The sequence below is a fragment of the Ruditapes philippinarum genome, unplaced genomic scaffold, assembly GCF_026571515.1.
Source record: "Ruditapes philippinarum isolate M1 unplaced genomic scaffold, ASM2657151v2 ctg4100_1_1_1_1, whole genome shotgun sequence".
Taxonomy (NCBI): domain Eukaryota; kingdom Metazoa; phylum Mollusca; class Bivalvia; order Venerida; family Veneridae; genus Ruditapes; species Ruditapes philippinarum.
In genome coordinates, this window is record NW_026857748.1 from 128,159 (window position 1) to 146,015 (window position 17,857).

A 17,857-nucleotide genomic window follows, 5' to 3' on the forward strand; every position below is an offset into this window, starting at 1 on the left:
TAAAAGATAGACACATTAGTTATATTTGGAGTCATTTGTTATCATGTTTATCAGAGATACATTTCTTAATATCAGCACGTATACTTACATTTAAAACATAGTCGTCAACTTCTTTGTATCTCTCTATCGTAAATATGTCTTTTTTCAATGTTCTTGGCGGTCGGGGTGGTGGTATCTGGGACCGATGGTAGTTTGGGGGATCCCCGGGTTGCGTTGTCCGTGAACCCTAGAAAAAAATTGACGTTCTGAAGTGTTTACATTCGAAAACGATAGATATTGTCAATGTTTGTTTTTCATTTATTATCAAAACAAATTGTATTGATATCATAATACGGATATATATCTATAATTATTGGACGGTTTGACGTACAGCAGCTGACGTCATTATAACACTTAAATATTGATAAGCGATACTATTAAAAGCTTTTTATTCACAAAAACAAGTTTTTTTTTAATAATACAAATAGAAAATAAAATAGAAATGTCTATAATTTATGTCGTTGGAAATATCATCTGTACTTTAAGTAAAAGTACGAAATGGTACTGCTTACAAGAATAAAAAAATCAAACTTGACAGGAAAATTTTCCCGACTCCTTATAAAGTAAAGTGCAACTTTTCCCTGCATATCTCAACACAACTGCACTCATGTAATTCTAATCTACAAACGTTTTATTTTGCTCTTTTTTTTACAAGTCAATCATAGTACTGTGCTTAAATAGAATAAGATCGTTTTTTGGTGATTTCAGTTTATACGAAGCTTTTAACCATTTTAATTTTTATCAGACGTGTAATCAAAACGTGTAATCAAAATATAACATTAACGTTACACCGTAAACCAGTTTAATGCTTGCTTGTGCAGATTTATTACGTTACCTCTGGGTACCACTGATCTACCTTTATAAAGGAAATATAGAGAAAAAAATGAATTCCGTCAAAAAAAATAATTAAAGCTGTAACTAACTTATAAAATGAAAATGATAAAGACACAAAGAGGTATACAGGAAATATAAGACAGTGATATTAAGAATAATGGTAGTATTGATACCAGCTTAGTACTATATACAAAACAACGCATTAATCTACGGACCTGATAAAAGATTTTTAACACAGGGAACTATCACCAACTAAAACAGATCTATAAAAATGTACATAGTTAAACATAACAAGATTTAGTTCTAATGCTATCTAACATAAACGAATAAAATGTTCAAATCATAATCAGTAGGATTAAATTGTACAAACAAATGTATATAGGCACATGGGTACTTTATATCTCCTCAAACTTATAGAAATATTTCAGACTAAGTTTTTCTTTTCTTTTTATTTTTAGACATCAGTTTGATAGTATGTCTTTTATAGCTATTAATATTAATTTTGTAGAGAACATTCAATAAATAATATCTCTCATTTATGTAAAACTGGCTTTATTCTCTATCTAAATATATTAACTTGATATATAGAGAGAGCTTATAAAAACATGCCTGCTTTAAATGGCTTAAGATTAACGAACAATAATCCAATCTCTTCGGGTGACAAGTTGCACATGCAGCAATTTAACTCATGAATCATAAAATATATGTATACAAGCGGTACATGTAAAAACATTACTCTGATGTATAAATTCTGGCCAGCCAAAATTGACCATGGATTGTTCTAAAAGGTCTTCATTTCAGAAATTAAGTAAGATAGGTGTTTAAATAATTCAAATAATATATCGGAGCAGCATCTAAGAAACAATATATTACAATGATACATATCAACCTGAGACAGCTTATAAAATGTAACAAATGAACTTCCAGCATTTGCACACCGTGCTGATTTTATTATATAATATATACAATTGAATTGAAATTTTATCAACTTAAGCATCGGTATAAAAACGTATCAAATATCAATATTGTACTATATCTGGCCTCGTTTTCATTTTCAAAGCCCACGAGTTCCATATCAAATTCATAGTATATACAAAGTAATTATATCTTTTATATAAAATACAAAAACACTGCTGATTTTTTTAGTGTTCCCTTCTGTTTCATGTGTTTTCTTCTTTAAAATTTCTGGTATGAAATTAGGAGTCATTTATACATTGTCTAGTACAATATTGGTTCTGTTGGACTCAAACATAGCTGCAAAACCTATATTGGACTCGACCTGTACCTCATTCAATATAGGATCAACTGTTGTGTTCTCATCCCAGAGAATTCAATATGGTACTCAATAATGTATCATATTCCCATAATACACCAGACATGGTATCTTTGCTTGTAAGAATATCTTTCAGTAAGAATCATCCTATATTATAATCAGTGTGTTGTTTACATGTGTAATATCTAAAATAAACATAAATGACCTATGACTAGAACATATTCTAACATCAATTGAAAGCTATCCCAGAAAATACAAATCACTTTTTGTTGTTGTCCACTCTTATACCGATTTAGAATTGCACCATGGAAGTTATCCTGGTCGTCGACTTCTTCCTGGTTTGACTATGTAAATATACATCTGTTAAATTTTAACTATTTACCATGAACGAATTAACTGAATGAGGAGAAAGGGGAAGAGGGAACTTTTTAAACATCTTAACAATGACCGAATGATAAATAGCATTTAAATAATGCTTGTATACACAGCGTTTGCTGTAATCACTTTTCACAAATGTGTTCTTTTAATCTTTCATAAACTCAGGTTACATAAGACGTATAAGCAACCCGGACATACAAAATAAGCATGCCAATACCATTCAAACAAAAATACTGTTAAATACGGCGGGTACAACTACATAACAAAAATACAATGAGGGATTACAAATAATACACATGCTGGGGTCCATATAAAGTTATACACGATCTGTGCACCGTCGGCTAACACCGGCACTATGATTTTTATAAATGCTGCCTAAACCTTAGGAACACATATTTTTCTTACGAATTTAAAAAGAACAAAGCATGCATTGCTTTTTTTTTCGAAAAGTTATTATGATAACATTTAGAAGATATTTAGAAGATAGTGCAACGCTGGCTGCCGACGGACGCACTGCGTGGATAGGAAGCAATCGACCTACCGACGACGAAGTCGTGGGCTTTTCTCGCTGTTCGATGTTTTGATTAGCCTACGTTAATTTAAAAAATATATATACACACAGTGATTTTTTTTTATTTCAATCAATATTGATAAAGAAACAACACTTTTAATGGCAAGGCCACTGTTTCACTATACAGGAATAAACGATAAAACTTTACTTTAGTATATTTATTTTAAGAATAAAATTTTCATTTTTATAGCATTTTCGAAAACTCAATCTCATTAAAATCAGATCATCGTTTTCGCTCCGTTACTTTCGCTACTAGCAAAGGGTAGTGGAGCGACAGTTAGGATATGATTTTAATGAGATTGTCGAAAACTTGACATTTGACACATACTTTTTATGTTCTTTCGTTTAAATTACAGTTAGTATAAGAATTATAGACAGATTCAAGTGAGGAAAGTATCAAGTACATCTAGTGTTATTCGGTTCAACATTCACTCCATGCATACAGATACATAGCTATTTTACTTATGTTAATAACAAACTACTCCCAAGTTAATGTCACATAGTTTTTAAGTTAATTCAATCTATATGTATAATTATTATGTAACACACCGTGCCCTGAATACAATCTAAGCTCAAGAATACATATAAATCTTAAAAATCGAGATCGATAGGTCTGCCGTAGATACATTACGTACCATTGTTGTTTTTTCCTTACGTAGGCCGTTCAGCTGTTGGTAAATTATGTGTAAATCAATTTCAAGAAAATGTAACATTTTAGCAAGTAAAAAAGATATGCACATATTTCTAAACGCTTCGGCTTCTATTTATACTTTTTATTCAAAAAAATTCTATTCGCACAAACGATTGCAAAGAATAAAAATGATAAAAAATGAGAAACATCCACAATCGTTTGTGGTACGCATCAAAGTTATCAAATAAATTCAACTTATAATATACCTTACCCTAGCACTCATTTTAGTCCAAAATTAACTTGTTTTCACAGACTGTTCATTTGTGATTAATTAGCCCTAATTTGAAACAATAACAATGTGAGCGAAATAACATGTCTGAACAAAAGTAAACACTGCAGGAGGCCAGTCAAGGTATTCCGTATACACAAATTTATGATTTATTAATAATGGATAAAAAATAGAAACTTAAACAAAAATCAACTAAATTAAATGCCTCTTAATTGTTACAAGGCATTATTTTTTCTAAACTTAAAACGACATATATAAAGATAAATGCATCAAAAAAATCTTATGATATATTTCTAAATGAATATATATTTGTATCTAATATCCTAACACCCTTCCATAATTTAAAAAAAAAGTGAAATATCTATTTCTGTAGTACTGACTAAACGGTCCTTTTTTCTTTTGTTTTTAAATAAATATTTGCTCAACCGAAACAGCTATCTGATTAGCCTTACAGACCCTGTATTATATCTAAAATGAAGCGATCAGTAGATCGACATTCTCTCCGACAACGCGAAAGCAAACATTGTAGAATTTCTCTTTTTTGAATGATCAAGTTTGACACTTCTCAATGTAACTAAATACTGCTATCTTTCAGTCGGTTTTTTATACTTATTGTTTTAAAGTCGTCGTACAGGTTAACTAAACTGTTTAGCCATAATTGCGATTATTTATACGTGATTAATTCTTTATGAATCATAATCAGTAATTTACAAATTATAGAAAAAAATGCGGTAGAACTATTTTTCGATCAATACTCGTGTTTAATTAGTTAATTGATTTTCATTATGTAAAAATGCTGTATCATAATGGAGACCCGCTGATTTAAACGCTGTTTTCGTCACAGATATAGACCTAAGAGAATAAAATGTCAAATTTTACCTTACATATTATTTTTAATGCCATACTTCACATGAAACATAATAAGATAAAAAATATATCACGTACTGCTGACTTTGGGGGTGCCGATTGACTTGATGTCCCATTCATCACAGATTTACCGGTGGCAGGGGATGTTCTTGGGCGGGATTGAACCACAGTCCCACCGCCGCTAGATGCTCCAGCTCCCATGTTGGTTTAGAGTTTATGTGTCACGCTGCCATTACAATACGTCTGAAAAAAACAACACATGATTTAAAATAGGAGTCATTATTTAACAGAGGTATAAAAGTAAGAAAATTACATGTGCTCTTGTGAAATATTAATTAAATCAGTCTCTATACACAATAAGTCAATCACCATTTCTTATATTCCCTCTGTCATTTCGTTGTTAGTCTATTCGTATTTTCTGACACTATTCCAAATTATATATATAAATACAACAATGTACACATTGTTATTTATTGAAGTAATTTACAAACAAGTTTTATTACTTTATACATACTTTACAGTACTCTTAGTCTATTATCCCTCATAGTACTTTAAGTTTTGAAAAATCATTAAAAGTTCCATTAGCATTCATTAACAGTGTTCCCTGTTTTTATCTTAGACAAACTTATGTATTATAAAATACACTATTAACTGGACACCTTCATGAATAATTCCTGAATCTTATCAGTTGGTTGACTGTTAGTTATTGATTTAACTTTTAACATCACGTGTTTAAATGCTTTAAGCCATATCAGTTCATATGGCGAATTTTGAAATATTTCTGATATAAATAAAGTTCGCGCGTGTAAGAGGCGCACGAGCTCTGTATTTTGGCGTATCGTTTATCTGGCAGCGCTTGATAATCCATTAATATTAAAGAAATGTATTCAGCAACATTAATTATAAACTAAGCTAGCAGATCTTTTTCTCAGAATGTTTTAGCTATAAAAGGAACAGGTAAATGATTCAGAAAGACTAAACCTCGACTTTAATCTATATGCGATAACAAATACAGCAAGAAAAAGACTGATTTCCCATTTCCTCTCGATATATAAATGAGCCGCGTCACGACAAAACCAACGTAATGCGTTTGCGACCAGCATGGATCAAGACCAGCCTGCGCATCCGCGCATCTGCTGTTCGCTTACAAACCCTATTACAAGTAGAGAAACTGATAGCGAACAGCATGGATCCTGATCAGACTGCGCGGAGGCTCAGGCTGGTCTGGATCCATGCTGGTCGCAAACCCACTATGTTGGTTTTGTCGTGACGCGGCTCAAATATATGTCTATATGTTTCTAATGGTACTGGTACAGACGAGAACTCTGCTTTATTGATTAGGTACATATTTGAAATTATCAAAACTACTTCTTAAGTTCGTAGAACAATGGGTTTCTTAAAAAAATTATATGTATTTTTTTTTTTCAAAAAAAGATAATCATAGTTTGGTGTAACGTTTGTATTAATTAGAATAAATTATGAACTCTATGAAAAATTTCGCTAAAAACAGCGTGCATCTAGATTTAAAAAAGTTCGATTTTATATATCAAAATAATTTTACCTCTATGATTGATAAAAAATATACTTGTTTTGATTACTGACAGCTCCTTATTAAGTACCAGTATCAAAGAGTAAATACTGTAACAGTGCTACAGGTGTGCGCCATGTGTTCGCCTGGCGCTTCAGGTGTACCTCTTATTTAACTGCGTAAAAAGTGTTTGTATTTGTGATTGTCATTTAGAAAATGTGTTCGCAAGCATTCAGTTGATAATAAATCATCTTATGTCACCGTCATTTTATATACATGTATATATCAGATCAAATTAGTTGTTTTTATCAAAACATGATAATCTGTTAAAATTAAATGACAAACATCTTTCAATCAAATATCAACATTGGATTACTTTTGTACAAATACCTTTTTAACAATTTTTTTTTGTGGATTACATTTACTCTTGCTATCTCTTTGTTTAATAATCGAACATGCTTAATATGTTTCTATGTAGGCTTAGACAATAACTCATTGCTTTTAATGCATATAGCATCACTACAAAAATGCTTATTTTGAGTGCTCTTTGAAAAAAGGAAAAAATCTAAGCCTTATACTAACTGACATTTAAGAAATAATATCAGTCTTAGCAGTGTTTGTTGGCTATTTAACATCGGTTCGGAGCTTTGATGAGTATAGAACTGAACTGACCACGAAGGCCGCAGGGTCAAAATGCTTGTTGAAGGGTCAAATTGACTAGCAGTCAATAAAACTTACTGGTATTTGTTTATAAGATCATGCCTGGCATATCATAGCGAATCTTATTGAGAAACATCCCCTTAAATCAGTAATTGTTGGAAACATAACAACAGATTTAAAGATCATTTACACATTATACAACAAAGGATTGTTAATTAAATGCGTTAATTTATGATATCAAGAAACCATCTTACTGACGTATAGAAATGACCGTGATACTATACCCAAAGCTGCAGTCATAATAAGTCTAATTTGACGGGTAAAATGAAAAATATATGTAAAATGAAGCTTAAAGCCGGAGATATGTTCACACTAGTTTCTCAAAAGACATAAAATAACTACACACGCCCTAACAGCTAGCTTGGTCGAACTACGATTTTCCTGTAAGAAAATGTGAAAGAAATAAAAGAAATTTGTGTGCGCAATGATTGATAGAACCGGAAATCGCACACCCGATATAAGACGAAACACCAATATGCTAAATGTGGGCGTTGTGAAGGCGTGGATATGAAACCTATCGCACGCCCCCACCCATCCCAATGGCGTTAACTGTAAACTACTGCATGTACAGATTTTTCAACAAAATATGTATTTCTTAACATGAATGTTGACCTTATGTGAAGGGTAAAAAGGGAATTATTGACAGTGATTTTGTTTGAAGCTGTAGCAATAATTTCTACGGTAATGTGGTGTTCGATAGATTTTCTGATTAATTATTTAAATGACTATCGTAAAAAAACAAGTGTCTATCTTGATGTACGTTACCAATGATTTTAAATGAAAACACTACAACAGTGTTTACATGTCTAAGATACTGTGCCTGAACGTTCAACGAGAAAAAATATATTGACATTTCTTCTGGTAATCATACATATATACATACATACATACATACGCGCGCAAGCTCGCACGCCCGCCCTTTACCTATATAGCTATTGGTATGGCAGCATGCTCGACTAATAGTAAAACAAGAGTTTGAAAAATGTAGAATCTTATAAGTTCAAAAGAGTCATAATTATGTCAAAATCCATAATAAAGTTATGGGCCTCGTATTCTCTCAAATAAATGAGTGAAGTTTCAACCAATTCCCTTCATAATAGGTTTGGGGATACTAACTTGCAAGCAAAAGCTTAACCTAAGTGTAACAGTGGCGCCGACAGCGACGCCGATGCCTGCATTCGAGCTAAAAAGCAAAGAGATTGCATGTAAGTATGTATATAGTTATCGACAAGTGTTGCTATTTAAACTTGGTATTCTAACAAACATTTCCATTAAAATATTCAATTCTATATAATGCAACCACTTTAACATAAATGAAAACTACTTAAAACAGTGAAAATCAATCTTTTTTTGTTTGAATTTTATCATAGATAAGGTTATATTTAAACAGGCATCAGATACATTACATAACAAACCGGCCAACAATGGTCCGTGAATTTGGGCCTACATAGATAATTGAGTTCTACCTTGTAGTCACCTTTAGGGTCACTAAAAAGGTATTTTGGATTGAAATTTAAGAAGTTTAAATCTGACTTATTGATCGTTACAGTGACTTAATGTGTTTACGATTTTGATTAATTTTAAGCGTAATATACAAATGAGCCGTGTCACGACAAAACCAACATAATGCGTTTGCGACCAGCATGGATCCAGACCAGCCTGCGCATCCGCGCAGTCTGATCAGGATCCATGCTGTTCGCTTACAAACCCTATAACAAGTAGAGAAACTGATAGCGAACAGCATGGATCCTAATCAGACTGCGCGGATGCGCAGGCTGGTCTGGATCCATGCTGGTCGCAAACCCATTATGTTGGTTTAGTCATGGCGCGGCTGAAATTATCGAAGTCTTTTGTTGAATTGTAAGTTCCCTGTATTGGTTATATTTAATGTATATTTAGCAAAAGGAACTTTAATTTGTAGTTGAAATTCTTATTTTTGAATCCGCTTTTATTTGTCTAGCTTGGTTATATAAAACATTTGAAGTAATCAGCGTTAATTTATTCTTAATGTCGAGGTTAAATGCTTTTGGCCACAACTCCACAACCACATTATAAATATTTATTTATGAATCAAAAAAGTCATTCGCATGTCAAAACCCATAGATATAATAGTTGAGAAATCAAATTACCTACCGTATAAAGTACCTATTGAATACTTGATAAATATTGAAGTAAAGTAAACTTTTATGTTGTAAAACCCTACCAAAACATTTTGACTACAAGAGAAAATAAACAGTAATGTTGTGTCACAGACAGGTAAGTTTAATATTATTAAGATTAATCTAATCCGTAATCAGGCGTCATCTTGTGTCCAGTAACAATATATCGTGTACGGTTAATCATGTACTATGACGCATATTTGATAACCATTATAGGTAGAAAAAATAGTTTTCAACTTTCCTTTAAAACGCTCGATTAGTTTACGGACGTATTTTGCTGGTTGATGAACTTGTATTATGCTAGTATTGAATGTCCTGTTTTTCTAACATTTCGTTTTTAATAACAGATTTTAGTCATAAAGGAACAAATAAAATTCGAAAGTTAGTTCCGGTTTGGGCATAAAGTTTTGCAATCACCTCTTTGACTTTCATTATAGATCACAAATATACATAATTATATCATTCCTTAAGAAATATTGCAGTAGGTTTTAAGTCTAAACAGATATTTTAGCTGTAGATTTGTAGACACAATGTGCAGTAAATGCATGATAAGTTATAAAGCCCATACCGACCCTATCTTTGGAATTAATCACTACCTGTCACAATTTGTATAAAATATTTATGCAGACTTAAAACTTGTACAATTCCTCAATACTTCTTGATAAACTCTATACCCATGAACTAGCATATTCCCGTCGGCTTACTGATAAAAAGTTACCTTTGTCAATATTCTTTTTTTTCCATATCAGTTGTAAGTATTAATACAGCAAACTTTATAAAGTCAGAAGAAAAAATACTAAAAACGTACTGCAAATGGAGAAATATATCCTTAATACTAGTAAATATGGTTTCCATCTAAGATTAAAGTTTCAATATAGAAATATGGGGAATAATAAACATGTTTTTACTACGCGTGAATATTTCATGGCAAAATGCTTTTATTTCTATTTATCAAAAAGCTCTTTCTTATTATTTCAAGTTGAAATGATGAACATAAACCATTATATGCTGAACTATCTGAGGCCTTTTTATCATTAGAAAAGTTCAAGTGATTTAGTATGGAAGATGTAGTACCACTTTATTCACGTCTTGCTACTTTTATGGCAAAATATTTCAGATTAAAGTAATAAAACATATAACATGCTGGAAACCCATTTTTAACAGATAATTAAAACACATGATTGCCGTTCCTTCATCAGAGAAAAAAAGTATTCAATTCTGACCCTTTCAAAAAATATCTTAAAGACCTATGAGTAGAGTACTACGGAAGCGCTGAGGGGACATTATGACGTAACAGTCGGTATTCAAGACGTGTACATATATTATATTGATTCATACTAACAATCATAATTATGGTGACATATTTCTGCAACCATATAATCATATAACTAACTAGTTAATTAAGAGGTTAAATAGTTACGTAACTAGCTAACCTCTTAATTAACTAGTTAGTTATGTGGTTAACTAGTTACGTAACTAGTTAATTTTTTCAATAAATAAAAGATCATAACGGGAAATAAATGCATGTTAGTGCCTAAAACTGCTATTCTTTTATTATTTTACCAGCTTAATATTAAGAGGTTAACTTGTTACGTAACTAGTTAACCTCTTAACTTACTAGTTAATTAAGAGGTTAACTAGTTACGTAATTAGTTTACCTCTTAATTAACTAGTTAGTTATGTGGTTATCTGGTGGCAGAAATATGCCACCATACAGTCATGTTTAATATATTAACTTAAAAGATATGAAAGATTTAGACGACAGCACTGTTCATTAAACAATCCACATCAGAAGCACACTTAATGTAAATTTACGGAAACAGTATATGTAATAGGCGTGTATATTAAAATCAACTATTGTGCAAATATATAATGACGTTCAACGACGAATTAACATGATATATTTGGAGTAAGAAGTTTAATGGATTAATTAAGTTTCGCCACTTTAATCCGGGTCAGTGTTTACTGAAATAGAAACACGTTTACTCTACATAAGTCTAAAATAGTTTTACCATTCTTGAAAAGAAATAAATATATAGTGTTCAAGAGTCCAAAATGAGTATAACTCATTACTTTAGTTAAAACATGCTGACATATTAAAGATCAATCATGCAGCTTGTTCCTATCCCCTTTTATGTTATGTTAGTGACATTTATTTATTTATTTATTTATTTTTGTCATCATCAGAATTCAAAACGTTTCAAAAGACAATAATTATTATAGTCAATGTATTCTATGATTTCGTGACATCGTTAATATACGTAAATAATTTATGCGGCAAGAACGTTATATTTGCACACGACTATTTATTTTCTTTTTTTCTTCTTTTTTTTCTGTAACCCGAAAACACATTTCATGATTTGTGATGTAGACTATCGACGAACAGCAGGATAAATAAATGGATGTCCCTTTTCATTTGGTTGATTTTCTTATCTTCATTAATTCATGAAGCTGTAGAGCCGATGTAAATATACTGTAAACAGACCTATAATTCTCATTTACTCGGTGTAGATTAACCAATAACGACAATAACTTAAAATCACTATCAAAGTTAAAATACAAAATATACCTGTAAATAATTATGGATGATAAAATCTCCTATTTTAAACCTGTTTTCACAAATACTCCTTGTACACTATTTCGTTTTATCTAGACAGCAGAACGTGAATAAATGAATATAAGTCTGTTATCTGAAAAATACGGTTAGATCACTTGAAACAGTCGCTCTATTTGATCGATAGTCGATGTACCCGTTAAACACGGTGTATGTCCCTAATTAAAGAATAACCGATCTGCGTGAAGCTTTGTTTAGACATGTTTATATCAACAATGGAAAAAGAAACAGGATCGACCAAAGATTTAAAACCTTTTAACAATGTGCTTAATCAGTCGTAACAAAAAGTCCATTTGCATTTAATCTCAATATAGTTACGTGTTGTAAACAATACTACATTACTGTATATATTTATAACACTTCAATTGATTGATTTATTTCTTTAAAAAAAAAAGAGTTTATTTGTGACCTAAAACAAATAAAATCATATGGCAGTAGTTTGTGAATGCACTACGTCCTTTGAAAAAAAAATGCAACGCATACATATCCAACCGAGTTATATATTCAAGTTAAAACAATGAAAGCCTTTGAATTATTGTTTAAACAGCAATATCCATGTCAGCATTTTACAACAATTCAAAAAACTTCCACATATATATTTTATTATCAGTTATACACATTTTTGTTTGGTTATATGGTCCTATATAATCGGATGTATGTGCATACATATTTTATTGCAAATAACCGTTTATATACGGCCATATAATTACGTTGGGAATCATTATAACGAATGTATTTTTAAATACTGTATTTTTTTTTTTTGTAAGAGAAAAAAGTGATTGATTATGAAATCCTTTCTATGGTTTGTTTGTCTGTTGTTTTTTTTTAGTTTATTTATACTCGGCGCCGGAATTAATCATAATTTTGTCCGAGAATGTAGCATCCTTGCCGGTCCACTATGGTAGTCTCATCGGGGACGTCTTTTTCATGCTGAATCTTCTGGTAGCCCGTTCTTCGTTCAGTGGTGGTGAAGGAGTCGACAATACTGCCAAGGCATCAGCTTTGCGACTAGCGATAACAAAAACGACCCTTGTTAACGCCAACCCTCCATAGTTAGTCACGACAGGTTAACCAATCATCTCTGGTACTTAAGGTGACTTGACCTGCCGTGTGCCTTATCCGCGACGTGCACACCTCTGGAGGGATATGGAGAAGCCTTTCTATGGTCATTCGCACTATACCTTTATAGTGGCCGATTTGCGCTATGTCGTATTTTCGCTCCAAATGGCGCCGAAAGAAAACACGATACGACAGTCAACATTTTGTCGTACTTTTGCTCCGCGGGGCACAATGCGAAAACACAATGCATTTATATATTACCACAGTCACTACTTTGTCATACTTTCGCTCCGTGGGCGCATAGTACGACAAAGTCGCCACTTTGTCGTGTTTTCGCTTGGTGCCGATGACTCTGCGTGTTTTCGCTTAGCACCTGGCGGAGCGAAAATACGACATGACGATTATAGATTACACTTCTGCTCCAGCATGTACAGAAGTGACCAGTTCCTTGCGAAAGTGAAGGCACTAATACTGGTAAACTGCTTGGCAACCTGCCAAGAAACGATGTGATGGCTAAACTGTGCTCTGGTGAATTAAGACTTAATTTAAGAGTGACTTGCTCCTGTGATCACGAGGGTAAAAGTACCAACACCACACGAGACTGTTTCTATACTTTCATTCACCAGCAAGTTAGAACCGATAAACCTATACAATGGACAAAATAGTCCGTATACTTTGGGATGGATAAGAAGGAACCGATACATATTTTTATGGAACTGATATGTTTATCAAATAGTAAAGTAATTGCTTTATACCTCGTGACTGTAACATGACAATGAAATTACCCAATTTACCGACTAACAAGCGTACAAGATATGCGGCTATGTAATTAACGGTGTAAAATGATATCACAAATCAATCCAACCTCTTCAACAAATAATTTCTGTTATATATTGCACGAAATGGATAAAATTTAACGGGTGGTCAAACATTGCTTTTTTCAACTTGCTGTTGTCTTAATAATAATATTAGATCTGCTCAATATAAATCCGGTGATGTCATCATATGTAACCTAAATTCACCTTTAGGCTTATCATTTTAAAATTAGCATCAGTCACTTCCATGCTTATTGCTCAGCAATAAAAGTGTGCAATATCACAAAGGTTAAGACTGTATTTTTTTTTCTTTCTTAGTTTTGTTCTTCAGCGGGTCTGTGAACATCAGTTTAACATGCCTTTGGAATTTGATCCATTGTTCAGGAAGATTTGACGCGCAATTAATCAAACTACAAAGGCATGTTGAACTGATGTTCACAGGACCGCTGAAGAACAAAAATAAGACAGAAAAGATATCTTATTTGTTGATCTGGGTCGGTTACAAGTGCAGAGACATACACGTGACATGGGAACCCTTCACTGATGACGATGCTGAAAATCTACATGTAACATAGCTACTATAATAAAATCAAACCACATGTTCAGCCGTCATTGAAACCCAATATTCGCAAGGTATAAATTTGGCAATGAAGTGCAAGGCACAGACAGTATCGATGCATTAATCACAAGATTACAATTAAGCGCCACAAATTGTAGCTTTAAAGACAAAGACGAAATGATTAGGGACATAATTGTTTTTGGGACTAATAATTCTGGAAAAGTGCGTAAAAAGTTGATCAACAAAAGCGAGGGATTAACACTCGAAAATGCTTTTCAAATCGCAGAAGCCTATGGATATGCACAGATACAACTTCAGTCAATGACAGCAGCTAATGATATACACGCAGTAAAGCAACACAAAACCAAAACTTAAAGGGCATAAAAAACAATCATTTCAACAACCTTAACAACAGCAACACAATTAACCATTACACTCAAAAAAAAGATACATGTAGAAGAAAGCCACTTAAATTTCAACGCTGTGGACAAAATACTCACAGACCAGGGTCGAAACGTCCAGGTGTTACTCATGTGGACAGCAAAATCATTTTGCAAGTGTTTGCCGATCTAGAAATAGAAACTGACAATGTGAAATATTCTGGATACAACTATAGTGATTGTGTCAATTCGGAAAACAGGATTATTACATATATATAGATATGGTAAACCCTTCATCTTCTACTCCTGATCGTGCCTTTGTAAACCAATTAATGTCGGTCCTTCTCATATTCCTGTTAAATTTAAGATAGATACTGGGAGCGCGGCTGATATTCTAACCATTACGCCATTATAAGAAATTAATAATAAATCTGTAGTTGAGCTACAACAACAAGACTAGCCAGTCATTATGCTAATATGTTGTTGATAGACCGACAGTCTCGCTGCTAAGTTTGCAATCATCTGTGAACTTAGGCCTGATGAATCTCACGTATTCAATAGACAGGTCAAATACAGAATTACATAAACAAACGGTCGTGTCAGAGTATGGGAACTTATTCCAAGGTGTAGGGTTCATCCAAGGTGAATTAAGAGTGATGCTGTTCCTGTAATAAGTGCCTGAAGCTTTAAGGGATATGTTACAAAACTCCAGCACATGGAAAAAGATGGCATAAGACAAAGGTCACTGAACCTACGGACTGGGTAAACCCCCTTGTCATTGTTGTAAAACCAACGACAGGTAAACTAAGGGTTTGCCTTGATCAAAAAGCTACAAATGAGGCTATAAGGCGACCTCATCATCCAATACGCACTATTGATGACGTGACATCAAGGCTGACTGATGCAAAATATTTTAGCATATTTGACATAACACACGCATACCAGTTGGATCACCAAACTTTTAGCACAGCGTTCGGCAGATACCGTTGGCTGAGACTCCCATATGGCATATCTGCACCGAGTGACATATTCATGCAAAAAGTAGATGATTTTTTTTTTGAAGGACTATGCCTACAGGGTCTCACAGCCATAATAGATGATATTTTTATATAGGAAGACACGTGAAGAGCATGGCGCAAACTTGCGTAAAGCCCTTGAACAAGCAAATTCAAAGGGAATAAAGTTCAACCTAGACAAGCTTGTGTATAATCGGAGTTACGTTTAAGTTTTATTTTCAACTAGGCCCATATGGGCATCAGTTTTGTAAATGTAACAGGGTCTTATTTTTAGGATCAGGTCCAAGGGACAATACTCTTGCTTTACTGTTGGATTTTATAATTTAGCAAAGGGAGACAAATCCGTCGGTCTTGTCTGATACCTTTCAAGGGAGACTACTCTATTGGTTTTAACTGATTTTAGCTTATGTTTATATTGGTCAGTATTCTAAGAATTCAAATGATTGGTTCACGGATCGTTGGTTTTAAGTTATTTTTATGTCATGTGACTTATTGGTGGGAAAAAGTCATTGTGTCTTTGTTATGTTGTAAAAGAGAGGTCAGAAGAATTAGTGTTTGTGGTCAAGTTCTTTATTTCCTAAGTTGGTATGTATTTATCCTGACTGCTGCTAAATGCTTTATTGTAAATATGTAGAATTGCATTATTGTGATTCTGTTGTATTTTGGTTCAGTCCATTGATTGTGAAATTTGTAAATAAGTATGAGTTTCAGAATGACATGTATCTATCAAATCACCTTTCATCTTTTATTCACTATTAATATTTAACCTTGCAGTTAACAGTCACTGGTGTGAAAGTAAGAGAAGGTATTAGGTTATAGATTGATGTACTACACTCATCCCTCAGATGGTAAGTTACATGTGTGATGTATTGTGTATTGTTTAAAAGGTAAAATATGTTAATTGTGTGTATAATTCCATAAGCTATGATATTATATTTAAGGACTGTTGCTGAGTTTAAAGAACTGAATTGGCCACTAGACATGTAATTGATTATGTAAGATATGATAATAATTAATGCATTGTTTCTACTTTATTTTACTTTATATTTACATATTGTTATATACTTATTTCAGAGTGTTGTTGGTTTGTACCTTAACTTGATGTAACCACCATACAGTAATTGAAGAATGGATTGGAATATATAAATGATATAACTGTAAAGCTGTTTGTTGAAATGATTTAATAATCCCGAACTTACTTGACCCTCAGGGGCTCGGATAGTTATATTTTAAATTGCGCCGAACCACCCCTATTACATAAACAGCAAAAATTCACAAACAAATGAGCATTAACAACAAAATAATACAAATGTGTAAATAAAGCATGTAGACAAAATAATTTGCATGATAAATACAAGACTAGATAAATATAAGACTAGAGATATTTATGAATGACTTAATAGAGATGAGAGACTACAAAGAGATAAAATACTAGATCTAGTAGTAGTAACATTGCATATTAGTTACATAATTCAACCGCACATTGAAAATTCCTGACCGAAAACAAAAATGAAGTGAATACGCTGTTATGGTGTTACCACAACATGGGGCCCATGAAGCCTGTACTGTATACGTAACCACATATTGCCGTACAATTAGTTCAAGGAAGTCCCATTCTTTGGACACATACTAACATCAACAGGATTATTATATAAAACCGGCTACTTGTAAAATAGAGGCAATAAAAAACATCAAAATACCAGAGAATAGACGGCAACTTGAAAATGTTCTTGGCCTATGGCAAACGCGAGCTACTTCCTTAACAGAAAAGTAAAATATACTTACATAGCAGTAAGTGAAGGATCACCTAAATTCACATTTCACGAACACTTGAAACAGATAAATGGCAGTATCAATATTTACTTTTCTCGTTACTGATGTCATCATAGATGACGTCATTAAGATTCTTCCTTTTTGCTCCGTGGTCCGTTTTGCTCCGTGTTCCGTTTTGCCCGGTCTGTAAATGTAAAATCAATCTTAATGCATTATCCACTCATGTAAAGTAAGCAACTATTATTGACCTATCTAAACGTGATGGTCATCATGATGATCGATTAAAATATCGCAGTTAGTTTTGCAGTATCCAAGAACGCTAAATTTTCGACCAATGAAAATAAAGCTTGTA

General features: G+C 32.8%; 1 protein-coding gene across 9 annotated transcripts in view; it reads right to left on the reverse strand.

Annotated features, from left to right (window-relative positions):
* The window catches only part of LOC132750828 (uncharacterized), a 66,980-nt gene extending 49,179 nt beyond the window's left edge, over window positions 1-17,801 (reverse strand). Inside the window, exons 1-5 of one of the 9 annotated variants that reach the window (XM_060740873.1) lie at window positions 17,518-17,801; window positions 14,837-14,905; window positions 4,961-5,125; window positions 3,066-3,113; window positions 89-226 (exon numbers count right to left, since the gene is read on the reverse strand). In XM_060740873.1, coding sequence (XP_060596856.1) covers window positions 89-226; window positions 3,066-3,113; window positions 4,961-5,083 — 309 coding nt within the window. In that variant the 5' untranslated portion in view covers window positions 5,084-5,125; window positions 14,837-14,905; window positions 17,518-17,801. Of the gene's footprint in view, window positions 1-88; window positions 227-874; window positions 896-3,065; window positions 3,114-3,730; window positions 3,764-3,997; window positions 4,025-4,960; window positions 5,126-5,396; window positions 5,537-11,858; window positions 12,085-14,836; window positions 14,906-17,517 lie in introns of those variants that run through there. The other 8 variants (XM_060740872.1, XM_060740877.1, XM_060740871.1 and 5 more) reach the window with 8 other exon arrangements.
* Window positions 17,802-17,857: the final 56 nt, after the last annotated feature.